Here is an 18691-nt window from a genome sequence, read left to right as displayed (position 1 = left end):
CCTGACTTTTGGCTGTGCTGCCCCCTCCTCCTGGACCACCTTCTTCATGCTAGTCAATGAGCACTCCGCACACACACAACCACACACACACACCCTGCCACACACACACACCCTGCCACACACACACACACACACACACACACACACCCATCGCTTGGTACTCGCTCGTTTTCTGCACCTGCATTCAGACATCACTTCCTTAAGATAAGCCTTCCCCTGTCTCCCAAATTAGATCTGGCCTCAAGTTACACATTCGCTATATCACTATAATTTTCTTCTTAACACTTATTTTGGTTTCTCATTGTACGTGTGTGTTACAGTTTGATTACTGCCTGTCCTTACGCGACCGTGAGGTGACAGAACTGTGTCTGTTTTGCACACCATTGTTCAGCTATATTCAGCACCCAGGAAATACCTGCAATTGAATATTTATTCAATACCTGTCCAATAAATGAGGAACAAAGGAAAAGATCTTAGAAAACAGGCTCAGAGAGCCTCAGAAATTGTGTATCACAGTCTGTTATTGGGACAGCCAGGTCGTCCGTTTTTTCCACAGTGCCATAACTGACAGCCACATTTGCTGAAGCAAATAACTATCAAGTGACCCTCAAATGACCCTTCAGTTTTCTGGAGAGGGTGACTGCAGTCCCACAGGTCCGTATTCTCTCGTGGATTTAAATTTCGCTTTAATCACATTAGTGATTAATGTCCATTCTGTCCTACCTTGTCCTGCCTTGTGGACATGTCGCTGATTAAGTGCTCCGTCAGGAGTGTTGCTATGAAAGGCAAGGCTGCAACACTGTTAACTAGAAAACCTTAGAACCGGTGGCAGTTTTAATTATTTAACTTAAGCGAAGAATTACTTTAATTCCCTTTGTTTTTTCAGCTATTCTATTCTTTGTAACTAGGACAGATTCTCTTTGTTGTCCAACCTCATCTCCACCCTTTTTCCCTCAGACACGTCATCATCGCCCCACTGGCCCTCGCTAGGTTTCTCCAACAGCCAGGCTTCTGTTCTACCACAGGATCTTTGCACTAGCAGCTCCTCTGCCTGGAACACTGTCCCCCGTCTTTGCACAGCTCCTGGCCATTTGGGCTTCAGCTCCGGTATCATCGTCACGGAGGAGCGTTTTCTCACCACGTGACCCGAGCTAACCTGCATCCACTCTGTTCCATCACCCTCAGCGTTCACCACGGCCTGTCGTCTCTCCTCTATCCCCCTCCCCCCACCAAGAGCACAGACTGCATGTCCCTCTCTCTGTCCCCAGCCCTCAGAGCAGTGCCTGGGCTCACAGCAAGCACTCAAAAAATATGTTTTGAATACATGAATGAGTAGTGACTCAAGGATTTTGTCTTTATTAGGATTTGTAATGCCATAACTAAAAGTCATCCGCAGAGGAGTGATGTCTACAAATCAGATTTGGATAAAACCTTGCCCAATATCCAAGAAATACAGGCGGCTTTTGTAAAACTTAAGCAACTGTGTGTTAATGGTAACTTCATTTCTATTTTATATATATGTAAATAATGAATGGGTGATTATATGAGGCATGTCAGGAAAAGTGACATTACTTAAAAATTTAGAAATAGGTATATATTTAAGTAGAGGCTCGTTGAAATATTTGTACAAATTACTATTGTATGAGAATGTCAGGAGCTCTTAGAAAATGAAGTTTAAGCTGCTTTTAGTTTTGTAGGAAAAGTGTACCAATTAAGTCACTTTCAGATCATGAAAGGTCTGGTAGGATGCTTCTGTAAAAGTGTCTGCTCAGTAGAACAGCCTACTACCTCACAGACAGACTTACGAAGACCTTAATGTATTCAGTTATATTTTGAGATACGTGACTTGACATGAATTCCAAACAGAGCCATGTTATAATCTGTGCAGCCTCAGAGTTCCCATATGTCTGTTAGAGCAGATGCTTATGGGGTGCTTTCGATGTACCCTGGAGGGATGACTCACTTGAAAGCACCTTTGGTGTGAAGTGTGCACAGAGAGAGAGCCCCTTGTCACCAGGCGGCAGGACTGGCGCCGGCTTGGAAGGAGAGCTGGGAGGGGGTGTGCTTAAGAAACACAGTGACTGTGTCTTTCAGCCGTCCCGTGAGCAGCATGTGGCTGAAGCGTGAGGCGAGGGGCACCTCGAGACAGGCCAGGACAGGCCCCACCAGGAAGCTGCCCCGTTTCCTGCAGGGGTCAGCCACCAAGGACATGAGAACCGGGCGCTGGCAGCAGGGAGGGAGGGAGGGGCAGGCCTACAGTGAGGAAGCTGAGGAGGGGGCCGGGGTCACCTAAGCACTTGCTTAGGGGGCGGAGGCCGACAGACTCTCCAAGCTTTCCCTGGGAGAGCCACAGGGAAGGAGATGGAGGTCTGGGGAACGCTTTGTTTTGTTTCTTATAGAATTGTGACGTGCCTTCTTAAATGTTTTTATGACTAAATGCAAAGGCGTAACACTTTCTTAAAGCCAACTTTTAAATGTTAAAAACTGATGTATCACCTAGCTCTCAATTTGATCATGAAAAATAAGCTTAAGAAGCCTGAAAGTGTTATATGCCTGTATATATGTGCGTGTGTATAATTATATATGTATAATTATATTAATTACAGAACCATTTGAAGAAACTGAAGAGAAATGGCTGTCTTCACTGGAAAATACACGGTGGTTAGAATATGTAAGGTGTGTACAATTGCTTTCCTTTTCTCTTATTTTGAAATAATTATCAAGTCACAGGAGGTGCAAAAGTATTACAGAGCCATGCACTCCTCACCAGCCCCCCGGTGGCAACGGCTTACATAAGTAGACTATGGTTATCAAACCGGGAAACGGACAGTAGTACAAACTACAGTTCTTATCCAGTCTCCCCAGTTTATACGTGCTCTCATGTGTGTTTCTGTGCAGTTTTACCGTGTGTAGATTCACGTGACCACCAGCACAGGCAGGATGCAGAGCTGCTCCGTCACCAAGGCTCCCACCCCCAGCCCCAGCATTTCCATCCCCGTCCCCTGGGAACCACTGATCTCTTCCCCGTCTTTATAGTTTGGTGATATCAAGAATGTTATGTAAATCAACAAAGGTTAATGAATTTCCCTGATATAAAAATCAGACTGTACTCTGTTGATGAATCGTATAAATACTGAAGAAATTCCAAAAGGTTATAGAGAATATAAACATGTATCGTGAAAGATCAGATTTGCTTGACTTCACGTACTTTAAAAAATATATTCGTGGTGGAAATTTGGTTTTTAACAGTATTTTTCCATTTCTCTTTCCAGGGCATTCCTTAAACATTCAGCAGAACTTGTGTATATGCTGGAAAGCAAGCGTCTGTCTGTAGTCTTACAAGGTAATTCATTACTGACAACACTGGTCCCCCGGCCAGCCATTTTGACTGGAGATCCACACCCAAGTAATTACATGCATCTTAGCCATCTCCTACTTACTGCATGCCACCAGATAGATACACTACAGATCCCGCACATTATTAAACAGCGGCACAAAGACCTCAGACAGAACAGAAAGGAGTCAGACTCTTTGCCCTGTGTTAAATCTGCCTTCCTGTATTATGGCAAGGGTGGGTCACATCCCTCACTGGATTCAGACAGAGTGTTAATCTCGGCGGAGCATCCTTTCTCTCTAATCTTGCTATCTTTCTGATTCATACAAATTTTAGTTGAAATGCCTCTGGCTCATGCTAGATTGTGACTTTAAAGAAACAGTTTGGTATCACGAAATGGACTGAACTGAGTAGCCAGCAATGTGAATTTTGTCTAGTGTTTGGTAGGAGTAGATGGCAATAAAAAAAAAAAATCTTTCAGTTAAGCAAAGAATAATTGTATATTAAATAACTTTACAGCTAATAGCATTTTTAAGCTTCCGGATAAAGTTTAATAAACCACAAGCTACCTGATTTTATAATATATTCATGCATAGTTCATGAATATGCTGTGCTACTGAAGCTTACAGAAGTATTTTTACCAACTGTCAAATTCAACTGACTTTAACAAAGTAAAGTGACAAGGCTTAGGGGGAAAAGAAGAAGAGTAAGTCGCTGTTTCCAGTAATCCTTAGCTCATGCCGGCAGCGCGTATGTAATTCACAGACGCATGGAGAGCCAGCCATTGAGAACCCGCACCTCTCGCAGCCAGTGGTGTTCTCATCCGTTCCAAGACGCTACTTAGCACACTTCTTCATGCATTCGTTGCCATGTAAAATACCTCAGAAGAGATACTGAGCCTGCACTTTACTAACACTTTATTTTAGAATGTGTTTTCTAAACAGTTTATTGAGGTATAGTGTACATACTATAAAATGCACCTGTTCTGAATGTGCAATTCAATACTTTTTAGTAAACGGAGTCCAGTTTTAGAAATTTTCCATCACCCCGAAAAGATTCCTTGTGTCCCAACCCCAGGCAACCACTAATCTGCTTTCTGTCTCTCTAGATTTGCTTTTTCTGGAAGTTTCATGTAAATGGAATCATGTAGTATGCGGTCTTTTGCCTCTGGCTTCTTTCATTTCACATACATGTTTTTGAAGCTCGTTCACGTAGCATGTCTCAGCAGTTTGCTCCTTTTTATTTCTGAGTAGTGTACCATTGTTGTAAATACCACATTTTATTTATCCATTTACTTGTTGGTGGACATTTGGATTGCTTCCACTTTCTGGCTGTTATGAATTATGCTGCTTTTAACATTCACATAAACGTCTTTGTGGGGACATCTGTTTTTCTTTATTTTGGGTAGATACCTAGAAGTAGAACTGTTGAGTTATATGGTACGTTTATGTTCAGCTTTGTAAGAAACTGCCAAAGTGTGTTCTAAAGTGACTGTACCCAATTCCCCTTCCCCTCAGCAGTGTGTGAGGGTTTGTTTCTGCACTTCATCGTGTACTGTTAGGAGTGCCGTCATTCTAGTAAGTGTGAAGTGGGAGTTCATTGCAATTTTTATGTGCATTTCCCTAATGCATACCATGTGCTGACTGGCCGTTCGTGTATTGACTTTGGTGAAATACCAAATCTTTTGTCTATTCTTCAGTTAGGTTGTTTTATCATTGAGTTCAAAGAATTCTTTACAATTCTAGATACAGGTTCTTTGTATCTTTATAAGATTTGCAAATATTTTCTCCTAGTCTGTGGTTTATCTTTTCACTTTCTTGATGACTTTTGAAGCACAAATTTTGAAATTTTGATGAAGTCCAATTTATCCATTTTTTCTTTTATGAATCATGTCTTTGGTGTTATATGTAAGAACTCTTTGCCTAATTCAAGGTTATGAAGACTTTCTCCCATGTATTATTCTGTAAACATTTTATAGTTTTAGCTCTTACATTTAGGCCTATGATTCACTTTGAATGAATTTTTGTGTATGATGTGAGGTAAAGGTCTATATTCATTTTCTTTGCATGTGTGTTTATTGCATTGTCTCAGCAGCATTTATTGAAAAGACTGTTCTTTCTCTATTGACATGCCTTGGCAAAGGTCTGCTGACCGGATCTTTATTTTTGGACTCTCAGTTTTACTCCATTAATCTGTATGTCTGTCCGTACGCCAGTACCACATTATCTTGAGTGCTGTAGCTTTAGAGTATGTTTTGAAATTAGGACATGTAAGTCCTCCAACTTTGTTTTCAAATTGTTTTGCTAATTCTAGGTCCTTTGCATTTCTGTATAACTTGTAGGATCAGCAAAAAATCCTATTGGGATTTTGATAGGAATATGTTGAACCTGTAGATTGGGGAGAATGCCATCTTAACAGTATTCAGTCTGCCAATCCATGAAATGAATATCTCCATTTATTTGGGTTTTCTCTCACGTCATGTCAGCAATGTTTTATAAGTTTTCAGTGTACAACTCTGGCACTTATTTTGTTAAATCTCCCTGTAAGTATTTTCCTTTTGATGCTATTGTGAATACAGTTGTTTTCTTAATTTCATTTTCAGGTTTTTTGTGTACTCCTTGTGATTGTGTATAGAATTCCTGCAACCTTAACTAAACTCATTCATTAGTTCTAGTAGTCGTTTGTGGATTCTTTAGGATTTTTTTTCCGTACATACACGTGTTGTCTGCAGACACAGTTATTGCTTTTTCCTCTCCAATCTGGATGCCTTTGAGTTCTTTTTCCTGCCTAACTTCCCTGTGTAAGTTTCCAGGACAATGTGCAGTAGAAGTGACAAGAGCAAACGTCTTGTATTGTTGCCCATCTTAGGAGGAAAGCATCCAGGCTTTCACTAATAAGAATGATGTTAGTTGTAGGTTTTTGTAGATTCCTCTTATCGGGTTGATATTCCCTTCTATTCCTAGTTTGCTAAGAGTTTTTATCCAGAATGAATGTTGGATTTTCATCACACAGATGCTTTTTATTCATCTAATGAGATGATTGTGTTATTTTTGTCCTTTATTTTTTTATTACGGTGTGTTAGATGTTAAACCAACGTTGCATTCTTAGGATAAATTCTTGCATTCCTGAGATAATTTGGCTTGCTTATACTTGTTGATGACTTTTACATCTAATCATAAGGGATATTATTTGATAGTTTTCTTCTGATTTCTTTGACTGGCTTTGATATCAGAGAATTACTGGCCTCATTAAAAAGAACACCAGCTACAAAAGACGCAAGGGAAATATTTGCCACCATTTTGGATGGTGGTGGACAGTTCCGTTTCTCTCATTCACCCGTGAGTCACCATATGAAGCTGTCAGTAGAAAGACTGCATGATATTTAATATCCTTGGCACAGAAATAGAATGGGCTCTGGAAAGATTTCTACCACAAATCACGTAAATGTAAAAAGTGTGAGAGAGATGCTTCTAATTATCTAGAAAACATTCAAATATAAAAAGCCACCTCCTCATTAAACATTACTTTAGTTGATCTAAATCTTGATCTAAATCTAAAAGTTTATAATGTTTTAGAGTGGCTGGGCCTGAATAAAATTTCCTAACATGGGTGATTTTGAAGGCCGCCCAGGCACAGAACACTGAAGCATACACTTTGCTTCTCCTTCCTTTCTCTCTTAGCATTTTTCTACGTACTAATCATTTTCTTTCCATCTTATTGACAGAGGAGGAGGGAAGAGACTTGAGCTGTATTGTAGCTTCTCTTGTTCAAGTGATGCTGGATCCCTATTTTAGGACAATCACTGGATTTCAGAGTCTGATACAGAAAGAGTGGGTCATGGCAGGATATCCATTCCTGGACAGATGCAACCACTTAAAGAGATCGGAGAAAGAGGTAACAAAACCTTCATGCCTATTATCAGTCCTTCAGTGTGCACAGGATAAAACCTTTCGTTATATGAAGAGATGCTCCATCCGTAAAGAGATGAGGAGACTTTTTAAATATTGCCTTCAGTACATCTTAGCTTCTTGGGCCAAGACTGACTCATGGATTAGAGTCCAAGTTGAGGTACTTATGAAGATTCTCATAACTATATAGATAAAACTCTTTAAAAGTTGCCCGTTGAATTTCTCTAAGTTGAAAACTGCTTGAAGAAATGCTGCATTAACTCTTCTGCAAGCAGACAACGAGCATGTTAGATATTTTGAAAAATCAGCTTTGGAATATCATAGTTTCTTAAAATGGGGCACGTACGTTAAGAATGGCAAGTTGAGGGGGCATCTTTGTAAGAGCTGCGGGGTTGGTGGCTGCATGGGGTCCTAGTGGAGCTGTGACAGGCCCTGCAGGTGTCTTGTGGTCAGGGTGGCTCCCGAGAGCACACTTTGACTCGTGCTGTCTCATGTAAAACAGTCTCTGTCATCTGAGGAAACCTCAACAGTGAATGCTTCACTTCTGAAACGCTAGGACTCGGGGAAGCACTGGGCAGGAGGCAGTAGCTGTCACAGTGGCTGTTGTAAGCTGCTGTACTTGGGGGTGCACGCCGTGACCCCGAGGCCACGCCAGCTGTTTTCTGAAACTCCGAGAAGGTTTCCGGACGCTGAGTCTGCAGGGTCCACCAAAGAGTTGTTTCTTGGTCTTGGGGTTTTGTGGTTTTTTGTTTTGTTTTAAACATTCTAAAGAATTGTTTCCAGGATCAGCTGGAACACGTGAAACAAGTATTTCACTGTCCCCCATTCACATGGCCACACCCTGCCCGTCTGTTGACTTTGCCACTTCAGCTTGGTGGACTTGGTGGGCAGAGGAGGGCTGTGATGATGTGTCTCAGACCAGCCTAGTTCTTAGGTTAGACATGGCCGTCTGATGTGCTCACGTCCCCTTCGATCAGCTTCGGAGCCAAGTGCTCAGGCCTCGCTGTTTTCTTATTAATCTCTTCCTTCATATCAGCAAGAGGTTTGGAAATAGATGTGAACACTGAAGGGCAGCATTGAGTAATCCCGTTTCAACGTGTCCGCCAGGCTCCCGTGTTCCTGCTGTTCCTGGACGCCACGTGGCAGCTGCAGGAGCAGTGCCCAGCGGCTTTCGAGTTCTCCGAGACCTACCTGGCGGTGCTGCACGACAGCACCCGTGTGGCCCTGTTCGGCACCTTTCTCTTCAACTCCCCGCACCAGCGCGTGCAGCAGAGCTCGGTGAGTGGCGCCCGCCGTGGCCAGGGTGAACTGCTTTATTGAGATAGCATTGAAGTACAATCAGCTGTGTGTTTAAACTGTCTTAGCTACCATTTTATGCGGTCATTTCTGAAGGAATTATTTATAGATGGTTAAAAATCCAGGAACTTGAACTTGTTTCATTTTTATCAGTGAGCATTTTATGTATTTCTCTCTGATGTTTATTGTTCATAATAAGCCAACTGAAAGATGTAAATCGTTTTAACTGCTGTAAATGTCATGCTTTTGTATTTATATTTTCACATTTGGGCTGTCTGAATGGGTAATGGATAAGATCCTGTTTGAGGACATTTGTTTCCTAGGTCAGCAGAATAAAAGTTGTACAAAGCAAATTATTTTTCTTCAAGAGTCCTGTGGAGAAGAATTTGAGAGAGGAAATGTAGGCGTGACGTGAGACTGTGGTTCTCTCAGGGCGCTGCTTACTGGATGTGCTTAGACCCTCATGCCGCGTGGCAGTCACCTTTACGTTAGGACCATTGGTTTCTAGTCCCAATTCCTTGACTGAGAGGAAGAACCATGAGTAAGGAGGGTCTCAAGCCAAACTTGAAACTATCTATAGCTTCTGGTTGCCCCTGGTGGAACCTTCCGGAACCACAAGTTCTGTCTCACCCACATTTGGAGCAATGAGTATAGCCAACAAATGCTGCAGTGACCACTGAGGGAGACAGAAAGGACAGCTCTCGTGGGCCTTCAGGAAGACTTTGGTGGAAGGGGGGCTGCCCTCACAGTGAGCTGTGGGATCCTCAGGCCCGGGTCTGGGAAGGTGCTGAGCCTGGATTCCTCATCCATGAAACTGCTCCATCAAATCAGTAGTGGAGCAGACACTCTGTGAGCTGAAGCATCACGAGGAGCATCCTGAAGAAATGCGTTGTTCAGGATTGGGGGTGTGGATGCATAAGGAGATGGGTTTATTCAGGCCGTGGCACCAGGGAGAACTCCATTCACGAGTCATACTCACCAACACGCTCATTGCCCAGGGGCCCAGCTCCCCTCTCGGTGCAGGGGTCCACGCGCTCCTCCGTGTGAGGCGCCAGGAATGTCTGTTCTCGGGAAGCGGAGCGTGCTGCTCCAGTGGGGTTGGAGGCGCTTTAGTTCAGACAAGTTCATTTGTATGATGATGAACGACCGTCAGAAATGAATTTACTATGAGAAAATCTTAGTTTGGCATCTTTTCACAAATGTTCAAATATTTTATTTTGCAGGAATTTGCTATAAGCAAAAATATCCAATTGGGTGATGAAAAGGGTTTAAAATTCCCTTCAGTTTGGGACTGGTCTCTTCAGTTTACAGCGAAGGATCGCACCCTTTTCCACAACCCCTTTTACATTGGAAAGAGCATGGCTTGTGTACAAAACGGTTCTGTGAAGTCTTTTAAACGGACAAAGGTAAGTTACAGAAATGCACTAACACTAAAAAACCTGGTATTTGCTCACACATAACCAAAAACATCTTTTTCAGAACAGAGTATTAAAAGTCCAGTCACTTCCCCTGACAGCATTGCCAGTGTAGGTTTGGAGGGGTCATTCACTTCCTCACTCAGGTGACCCCACCCCGACTTTTCGTCTTGCTGTCTGAGGCCCACACAGCCCTGATCGTCATCTCAAGAGTCAGCAGTTGCAGCCCTGTACCCAGGGCCCTGCTCCTGAAGCCCGTCCGCTCAGCCTGTTCTAGAATCAGCAGGTCTAGCTTTTTTCTGACCAGAAATCTTAGAAACTCACACTTCAGCAAATTATACGCAGACCTTGTTTTACTGCACTTGCTTTATTGCACTTTGCAGATACTGCATTTTTTACAAATTGAAGGTTTGTGCAAACCCCGCGTTGAGTTCGTCCGTCGGTGCCATCTTTGCAGCAGCGTTTGCTCACTTTGTGTCTCTGTGCCACATTTTGGTAATTCTCACAATCCTTCAAGTTTTTTCATTATTATTATATTAGTGATGGTGATCTTTGATCAGTGATCTTTGACATTGCTATTGAAAAAAGATAACTCACTGAGAGCTCAGATGATGGTTCACATTTTTTAGCAATAAAGTGCTTAAATTAAGGTATGTACATAGTTTTTTTAGACATAATGCTATTGCACACTTAATAGATTACAGTATATTGGAAACGTAACTTACATATGCCCTGGGAAACCAGAAACTTCGTGTGACTTGCTTTATTGCGATACTCGCTTTACTCCGGTGTCTAGAACCGAACCCACTGTATCTCTGAGGTCTGCCTATAATGAAGAGGATATATCTCCCCCCACCCCCATGCAGGCTACAGCCTAGGCAGAATCAAGGCCTAAAAGTGTTAAACTCCAGTGGAGGAGGATTGGAATAAGTATTACCAGGGAAGGAACGAAACATTCTTTAGGTTGAAATTCTACCAGTTTTTCCTAATACCGAGTTTATATTTACCATTACACTTCTACTGTCTTTCTAAAAAGGGAAGCTCCAGGAAAATAATGCTAAAATCTGTCTTCTGTACAGAAAAGCTACAGCTCCACACTAAGAGGAATGCCAAGTTCCTTAAAGAATGGAATCATCAGTGACCAAGAGTTACTTCCCAGGAGAAATTCATTAATATTAAAAGTAAAGCCAGACCCCCCTGAGCAGAGCGACAGCCAGGACAGGGGTGCGGAGCAGTACTTCCGAGAGTGGTTCTCCAAGCCTGCCGACCTGCACGGGGTGATTCTGCCGCTTCTGTCCGGAATGCACATCAAACTGTGGAAACTCTGCTACTTCCGCTGGGTCCCTGAGGCCCAGATCCAGCGCGGGGGCTTCATCACGGCCTTCCACAAGGTCTCCCTGCTGGCAGATGAGGTGGACATGCTGAGCAGGGCGCTGCGGCAGCCCCAGGGCAGCCCCCCGGAAGCCCCCTGCCCTGAGCTGGTCCAGAGCAGGGTGTACTTCCGCGCTGGCGGCCCGCACGACGCCCCAGGGACACCGGACTTCCTCTCCTCCTCGTTTCCCTTTTCCCCAGTGGGCAATCTGTGCAGACGGAGCATTTCAGGGACACCGCTAGGCAAGTTTTTAAGTGGGGCCAAAATATGGTTATCTACTGAGACACTAGCAAATGAAGACTGAGGCGGGGTGGCTTTCTGAACATCCTGAGGGAGTGAGAGACCTTCTCCTCTGAAGTAAAACTGCCGGCCGAGGCGTTTGAAACTCTAATCGTTCTATACGTAAGAATAACAGTTGAAATTTGCACTAATACTTTAAAACATGTTGAATTATGCTTCCTTCACAATATTTTTAAAAGATAGGCATAACTTTGTTATTTATGTCCTCTTTCTATCATTCTAGGTCTGGCTCATTTTTAGATCATTTGCAGGCAGACATTCCCACGATCTTATTACTGTGGTCAAACTAATCAGGTTTTGTCTGCGACATTTGTTTTGTCTACATCCATTTTTCCAACCACCTCCTAAAGGTTCCCTGATCCTCAGTTGGATTAGCAGCCCAGAGAAGCAGACATCAGGAAAGTTAAGAAATTAGTGTTTAGTATATTTTCAAGGAGCATCCAGTAAACCCCAGTGGGCGTTAGTAGGTATTTGTGTATTTATCTGGTCACTTTCTATTATCTCTAGTTGAGCTCACCTGAGAGTTGTGTGTTCTCACACTGTAATTTATTTTAGATCACTTTGGGACCGTAGATCACTGTGTTTTAAAATCATGAGTTTCCTTAGGACTAACTTTAAAATGATATGCACTGTTGACTTTAAAAGCATTTACTATAGATAATTAAATTTAGAAGTGCCTTTGACATTAATATTAAGATATGAAGAACACAGAGTAAAACAATTTGTTTTTTAAATTAGGGTGTCAAAGTCCCACTGCACATTGGAAAGAGGCTGGTCACACTCGGCATTGTACCGACAGCCAGGAGTCCCCAGAGGCACACATCCCTCTGAAAGTCACCGAACACAGTGGGTCTGAGGCAGGGTCCAGGTCGGGGCGGCAGCATCACTGACACCCACCCTCAAAGTAGAGGCCCCGTCACAGTCTAGTGGGGAGCACTCCCGGGGCACTTTCCCTTGGAAGTCAGTGATGAGGTCTTGAGTCGGGTCACCTGAGTGCACAGTGCTTAGGAAGGGAGGACAGGAGCCTAACAACGGACTTCTCTCAAAATACTGCCACTGTAAAATGGTGAGCGCACCCGCCCCACCCAACCCATGACAGGTGTTCAGAGGCACAGACAGAGGTGTGCTCTCGTCTCAAATTCCCGTTTTCAGGTTGTGTCACAAGAGCCGAGCCAAAGCTGTGGGCCAGAGCTGGAGCTTACTGTGGCCATGCTGGTCACAGCCTCCCCAACACCCCTGACTTCTGTGTAAAAGATGGATGTTTTCAATGTGGCTGTTTTTAGAGTTTCTGAAACTGCCATCTTAAGCTTTTTAAAAAACGTTTATAGTAAAGTATCTAGTTAGCTTATGTCCTTTTTTAAAACAATTTTTTCCAAAACTGTGTGTTTTACCTTTATATGTAACAAATAGATGTTTCTATTTGAATTATTTGCCTTTTAAAAATGGTTGGATAATGTCTCTGAACTTACAGGGACAGAAGTTCCTATGCAGTCTTAGGAAATCCATTGTGTGGATAAGCCCAGTGTTTTGCCAACTTGTCTAGAAAGTAAGGGCTTTCTTAGTTTATATAAATAGCACTGTTGCCATTAAACATTTTAAAGTCCTTGATTAGAAACCAGCTCCGGTCCCCTGAAAACCCCACAGCATATCCTGCCACTGGAAGTGTAATAATTTTTCTTCCTTTTTCATTAGGCTGCTTTTTTATTATTACAAATTGTTCTAAATTTGTTAGTTTTTTTGGGTTGAGCATTTACTTCTTTATAGCTTTCTTCCCTCTCACATTTATTTTAACCCTTTTAGTAATTTTTTTTGATTAACTTGCAAGTTTAAAAATGATTAGGTACTATTAATACTGTTTTAAAATAGAAAATGTGCATATTTTTGTATGATAATCAAATGTAGTATAGTTTTTTGTTTTATTTTTGCTGAACAGTTGTTATATAATGATTATTGTGCTACAGTTTTATCGTGCATAATATGAAAAACAACTATTACAGCCTTGAGTCCTGGCCCCTGCAGAGCTGCCTGGCACCACTCCTGGCACGGAGGACGTGTGGGGACAGAGTCCAAATGTGGTTCTGGACGCGGACACGGAGCCTGTGCTGACAGAGGGCCACACAGGCGTCAGGCAGCTCCGGACTCGCTAGGATCGGACTTAAAGGTGTACCATGTCTTACTGTTTTGTGATGGAAACCAGTTTTAAAACCAAAAATTTCTAACTTTATTTAAGAAAGTATATTAATCTGTGCTAACAGAGGGTGAAAAGTATTCAAGGCGTCCTTCAACAAAATCTGCTTGCTGTAGCAGTAACCTCAAGCAGTTAAAACTTGAGAGAAAATGAAAACCTTTGTGCCTAAAATTGACTATGACTTGGGTTAAAGTAGGATGTGCATGAAGGTGAGAGACCCTGCTTTTCAGCAGTGGTGAATGTGAAGGAAGTGTTGACTGCTAATAAAATTTCCACAGGAATCACTGCCTTCGTTGTCAATACGAGTCCCCTGCAAGAACACAGAGCATCAAGAAGCGAGGGTGTTTTCTTCAGCCGTGCTTGTGTGTCGTCCACCCGACGCTCTGCCTGCTGTAAAGCAAGGCAGAGATGGGTAACATTTCTAACCTCAGTGCACAGCTGGCTGTTGTCACGGCCATGTGGGTGTCCTTCCATTTAACAAATTAAAAAGCTGGGGAGCACCATTTCCTTAAGAAGGTCTTGGAACTAGTCTCTGGGAGCGGGAGCCTGGCCCGCCACGCCTGGGCCTACCGTTCTGATAAACCCCTTCCCGCGTCCACCTTCCCCAGCCCAAGGCTCTTCCAACAGTGACGGCAGCCCTGTACCTGCACACCTTGGAGATACTGCAGGTCAGTTCCAGAGCCCCACAATAAAGCAAGGATCTCGATAAGGCAAGTCACGTGAATTTGCTGGCTTTCCAGTGCATATAGAAGTTATATTTCCACTATACTGTAGTCTTTTAAATGTGCAGTAGCATTATGTCTAAAAAAAGTGTTCTTACCTTGAAGTATTTTAAAATACTGTCCTGCTAAAATATACTAACCACCATCTGAGCCTTCAGCAAGTCATACCGTAACAAATATAATGATGATGAAGAAGTTTAAAATATTGTGAGAATTACCCAAATGTGACCCTAGACCTGGAGTGAGCAAATAATCATAGAACAAGAATTTTAGCAGCCAAATGTGTAAGGGCAGTATAGAAAAACATAGATAAATTAAGGAATCTCCATTTCCAATATACTTTTTAGGAAGACACATTGTGTATGCTCCTTTATAAAAGACACAAAGCTGTGAATCATCTCCTTTTGGGGTGGGGGGTTCCAGCTTTCCTATAAGTCAGATGCATCTAGCTCCTGAAACGGCCACCAAGGTTTTGACCTTTTTAAAAGTTCATTACCTGCTCTATGGAATCAGTGAGTGTCCTGAAGCCAATACCAAGGTTTGTGATACACAGACACTGTACAGTGATGAGTCCTTACACTGCCAGGTTTATTACGACAACAACAAAATTAAATAAGATGTAGTGACACTTGACGCTTCTGACGCTCTCAGATGCTCCCAAGCCCACGGCTCTCAGTTGGGGCCCCTGCTCTTGGCTCCGACTGCAGCCACATGGCAGACCTCCACGTCCGCCCCCAGCCGGTGCAGCTCATCCAGCCAGATCATCTGCTTCTGCGAAAGACGGTCACTGGGGCCCTTCACTTCCACCAGCTGGGAGACAGAAGGGTCATTCAGGTAAGCTACGGTAGTTTCCACTGACAACTATTTAGATGGCGTATCCTCTATGCTGCTGTACTTACATGTGTATAGCAACTAAACATACACATATGATATTCAATGAGAAAGTTTCCTTTTCTGTAGAAACCAGACAGTTCACAGAGGATTAGGAAATCGATTCGTAATACAGCAGTTGAAAAATAGTTTTAAAGCACACACTGCACTGTTACTCTCCTGCTTAACACGCCTCAAACACTTTGTCAGGTCTGCAATTAAACCCAAACTTCTTGCCATGACCTACAAAACTGTGTAATCTGGCGCCTGCCAACCACACCAAAGGCTTCCTCTCAGTTCGCGAGACAGACAACATCTGCCCAACCAAAGGGTAGACATTCATCACGCTTGCTGTTCCCACCGCCTAGGACACGTCTCCCTGTTCTTCACGTGTCTGACGTCTTCTTCCGTGCTCAGCTTAAATTCATCTCTAAGAAGGGTCCTTCCTATGCACTTCTTCATGGTGTTTATCACAAGATAAAACTGCTCATTACATATCAGCTCCATGAAAGCGTAACTGTGTCAGTTTTGTCCACTGCAGATCACCAAAATTCAAAACAAAGCAATAAAAACTATCCAAAATGAAGTATAGAAAAAAAATTTTTAATGAAGAGAGCATTTCAGCAACCTAAGACTAGTTTAATTAGAGTCCCCAAAGGGAAGAAGACAGAGAAAAATATTTGAAGAAATAATGGCCAAAAATTTTTCAAATTTGATGGAAACTAAACCCAAAGATCTAAGAAGCTCAGTGAACCCCAAGCACAGAACCATAAAGAACACAACACTAAGAAACATCATAACTAAATTGCATAATCAGTGAAAAAATGAATCTCTTAAAAGCAGCCAGAATTTTTAAAAGCCAGAGGGGAAAGACTACTGATTTCTCGTTGAAAACAATACAAGCTAGACAACAGTGGCCCAATATTTTAAGGTACTGAAAAAAAACTCAACAGAATTCTTTGCCCAGAAAAAAATATCTTTCAAAAACAAAGACTTAAAGTCTTAAAATATCAATATATGAAACCTAAATAATTCATTACTAGCAGACCTCCATTTCCAGAAATGTTAAAGGAAGTTCTTCAGTCAAGAAGAGAATGATAGTACATGGAAATCTGGATCTATATAAAGGAATAACAAACATTAGAATTTGTATCTACATGAGTAAATATAAAGACTCGGTCAGCTGTAGAAAGCAAAAATAATGTGCCACAGGGTTTATAACATGTCGAGGTATAATGTATGAACACAGCACAAAGGCTGGGAGAGGAGATATAAAAATATACTGTTGTTATGTGCATAAAAATAGCCTGTTGTTATGTGCATGATAAATGAAGATCCCACGTGCCGTGGAGCAACTAAGCCCGTTCGCCACAACTACTGAGCCTGTGCTCTAGAGCCTGCGAGCCACAACTACTGAGCCCGAGTGCTGCAACTACTGAAGCCTTCACACCTAGAGCCCATGCTCCACAACAAGAGAAGCCACCGCAATAAGAAGCCTGCACACTGCAACAAAGAGTAGCCCCCACTCGCCACAACTAGAGAAAGCCTACACGCAGCAATGAAGACCCAATGCAGCCAAAAATAAAATAAACTTATAAGTGTATCCTTTAAAAAAAAAAATAGATGACAGGTTTAAAGCCAAACATGAATAACATGAAATATAAATGTTCCAAATACCCAATTAAAAGGCAGAGGTTGTCAAATTAGATTAAAAAGTAAGACCCAGGTAAATGCTGCCTACAAGAATATATAAGAAACTCAAATATAAAGAAAAAATATGTTAAATGTAAGAGAACAGAAAAAGTATCCCATTAAACTAACCAAAAGAAAGCTGGAGTGGCTATATATCAGTTCAACTTCAGAGCAAAGAACCCAGGAATAAAGGAAGGTCATTTCATAATGATAAAGAGTTCATTTCATCAAGACATGACAACCCTAGGTTTATACATCGAATAATATATGAAGCAAACATTGACATAACTGCAAGGGAGAAAGAACCAAATCCACAATTACAGTCAGAGACGTCATATGACACTGATTCATTAAAGAACAGATTAGTTTCTCAGAAAGGACTTGTACCAGAGGTTTTTTTCATCTCAAAACTCAATAATAAGGAAGCCACCAGCCTGTGATGGGCAGCAGGGTGAGGCAAGGGAGGCATCCAGCCTACAACACGTGAGGAAGTGCTCACTCCTGGAGCTTAGAAAACAGCTCCCAACCATCCTGGCCTCCTGGAGCTCACACCTACAAAATCTCCACCCTTGAGCGTGGACTTGCTGCTAACAGTGACACAGCAAAAGCAATGGAACTTCACTGCCAAGATCAGCTGCTAAGAGACTGACTTCCGTCTTGCTCACACCCTGGCCCTTCTCACTCACCTGCTCGGATGAAATACGCTGCCATCGGGGGAGCTGCCTGCAGAGAGGCCCACATGCCAGCACCAAGGGCACCTCTGCCAACAGCCACCGAACAACCCCAGCCCTCAGTCCAGCAGCCTTCAAGGGATTCGGCCTTGTCAACCACCATGCTAGAAATGCCTAGATTGTGGCATTAAGTTGATCATTAAAGTCACCACCATGACTTTCCATTCTGGCTCAACTGACCTTAACGTGGTGACTTTGGGAGCTCCACACCACCAGGTCAGGGAGGCCCCCTCGGCAGTGTCGGAAGTCCATGGCCAGGCGCCGGCACACACCACTGAGGATGGGGCCCCCCAGGCAGGACACAAGATCCTGGACACGAAACACAGGGACAGTCAGCCCTCCCCTGGGACGGAGATCCTGAAGCCCCCCCCAGTGACTGTGAGATGGGGCAGGGACTCCATGTGTCATTCAGCAGAGATGCGTCCAGGAACACCAAGTGCCCTTCTGCTGCTTGTGCTGGGGCTCCAGAGCCAGGGGCTAAAATGCCCCCGGCCAGCTCTGGGGACCACTTCTCCTTGGGTCAGTTACCAAGCTTCTGCCCGGTCGGAAACATCCGGGGAGCAGCTAAGGAAGAGGGAATTTGGGGTAAGCATTCAGGAATGTGACAGTGATGACCCTCAGAGGCCAGCAGTCACAGGACAGGGATGGTGTCCGCCCTCCAGGGGCCACAGGCCAGGCCAAGGGAAGCTGCCAACCAAATGGGCAGAAGGCGTAAGGGAGGCTTGTTCATGCTTGTGATTGTTCCTTCAGTAAGAGGCCTGTGGGCTGGGGTACCACACGTACACACACACACGTACGTGTGTGCGTGCATATATACCCACACACATACACGTGCATGTAGGCATGCGTGTGTGTGTTTTGTT

General features: G+C 43.2%; 2 protein-coding genes across 2 annotated transcripts in view; one reads left to right on the top strand and one right to left on the bottom strand.

Moving 5' to 3' along the window:
• MTMR10 (myotubularin related protein 10) overlaps positions 1-14113 on the top strand; it is a 44485-nt gene extending 30372 nt beyond the window's left edge. Inside the window, exons 10-16 of the mRNA XM_030878420.3 lie at positions 1363-1493; positions 2607-2676; positions 3273-3343; positions 7059-7228; positions 8350-8520; positions 9762-9944; positions 11033-14113. Coding sequence (XP_030734280.1) covers positions 1363-1493; positions 2607-2676; positions 3273-3343; positions 7059-7228; positions 8350-8520; positions 9762-9944; positions 11033-11629 — 1393 coding nt within the window. The 3' untranslated portion in view covers positions 11630-14113. The remainder of the gene's footprint in view (positions 1-1362; positions 1494-2606; positions 2677-3272; positions 3344-7058; positions 7229-8349; positions 8521-9761; positions 9945-11032) is intronic.
• FAN1 (FANCD2 and FANCI associated nuclease 1) overlaps positions 11212-18691 on the bottom strand; it is a 32161-nt gene continuing 24681 nt past the window's right edge. The window contains exons 13-14 of the mRNA XM_070044845.1: positions 18009-18137; positions 11212-15345 (exon numbers count right to left, since the gene is read on the bottom strand). Coding sequence (XP_069900946.1) covers positions 15208-15345; positions 18009-18137 — 267 coding nt within the window. The 3' untranslated portion in view covers positions 11212-15207. The remainder of the gene's footprint in view (positions 15346-18008; positions 18138-18691) is intronic.

This window comes from Globicephala melas, chromosome 2 (genome assembly GCF_963455315.2).
Source record: "Globicephala melas chromosome 2, mGloMel1.2, whole genome shotgun sequence".
Taxonomy (NCBI): domain Eukaryota; kingdom Metazoa; phylum Chordata; class Mammalia; order Artiodactyla; family Delphinidae; genus Globicephala; species Globicephala melas.
Note: the sequence above shows the minus strand (reverse complement) of the source record. Positions and strands in the feature narration are given on the sequence as shown.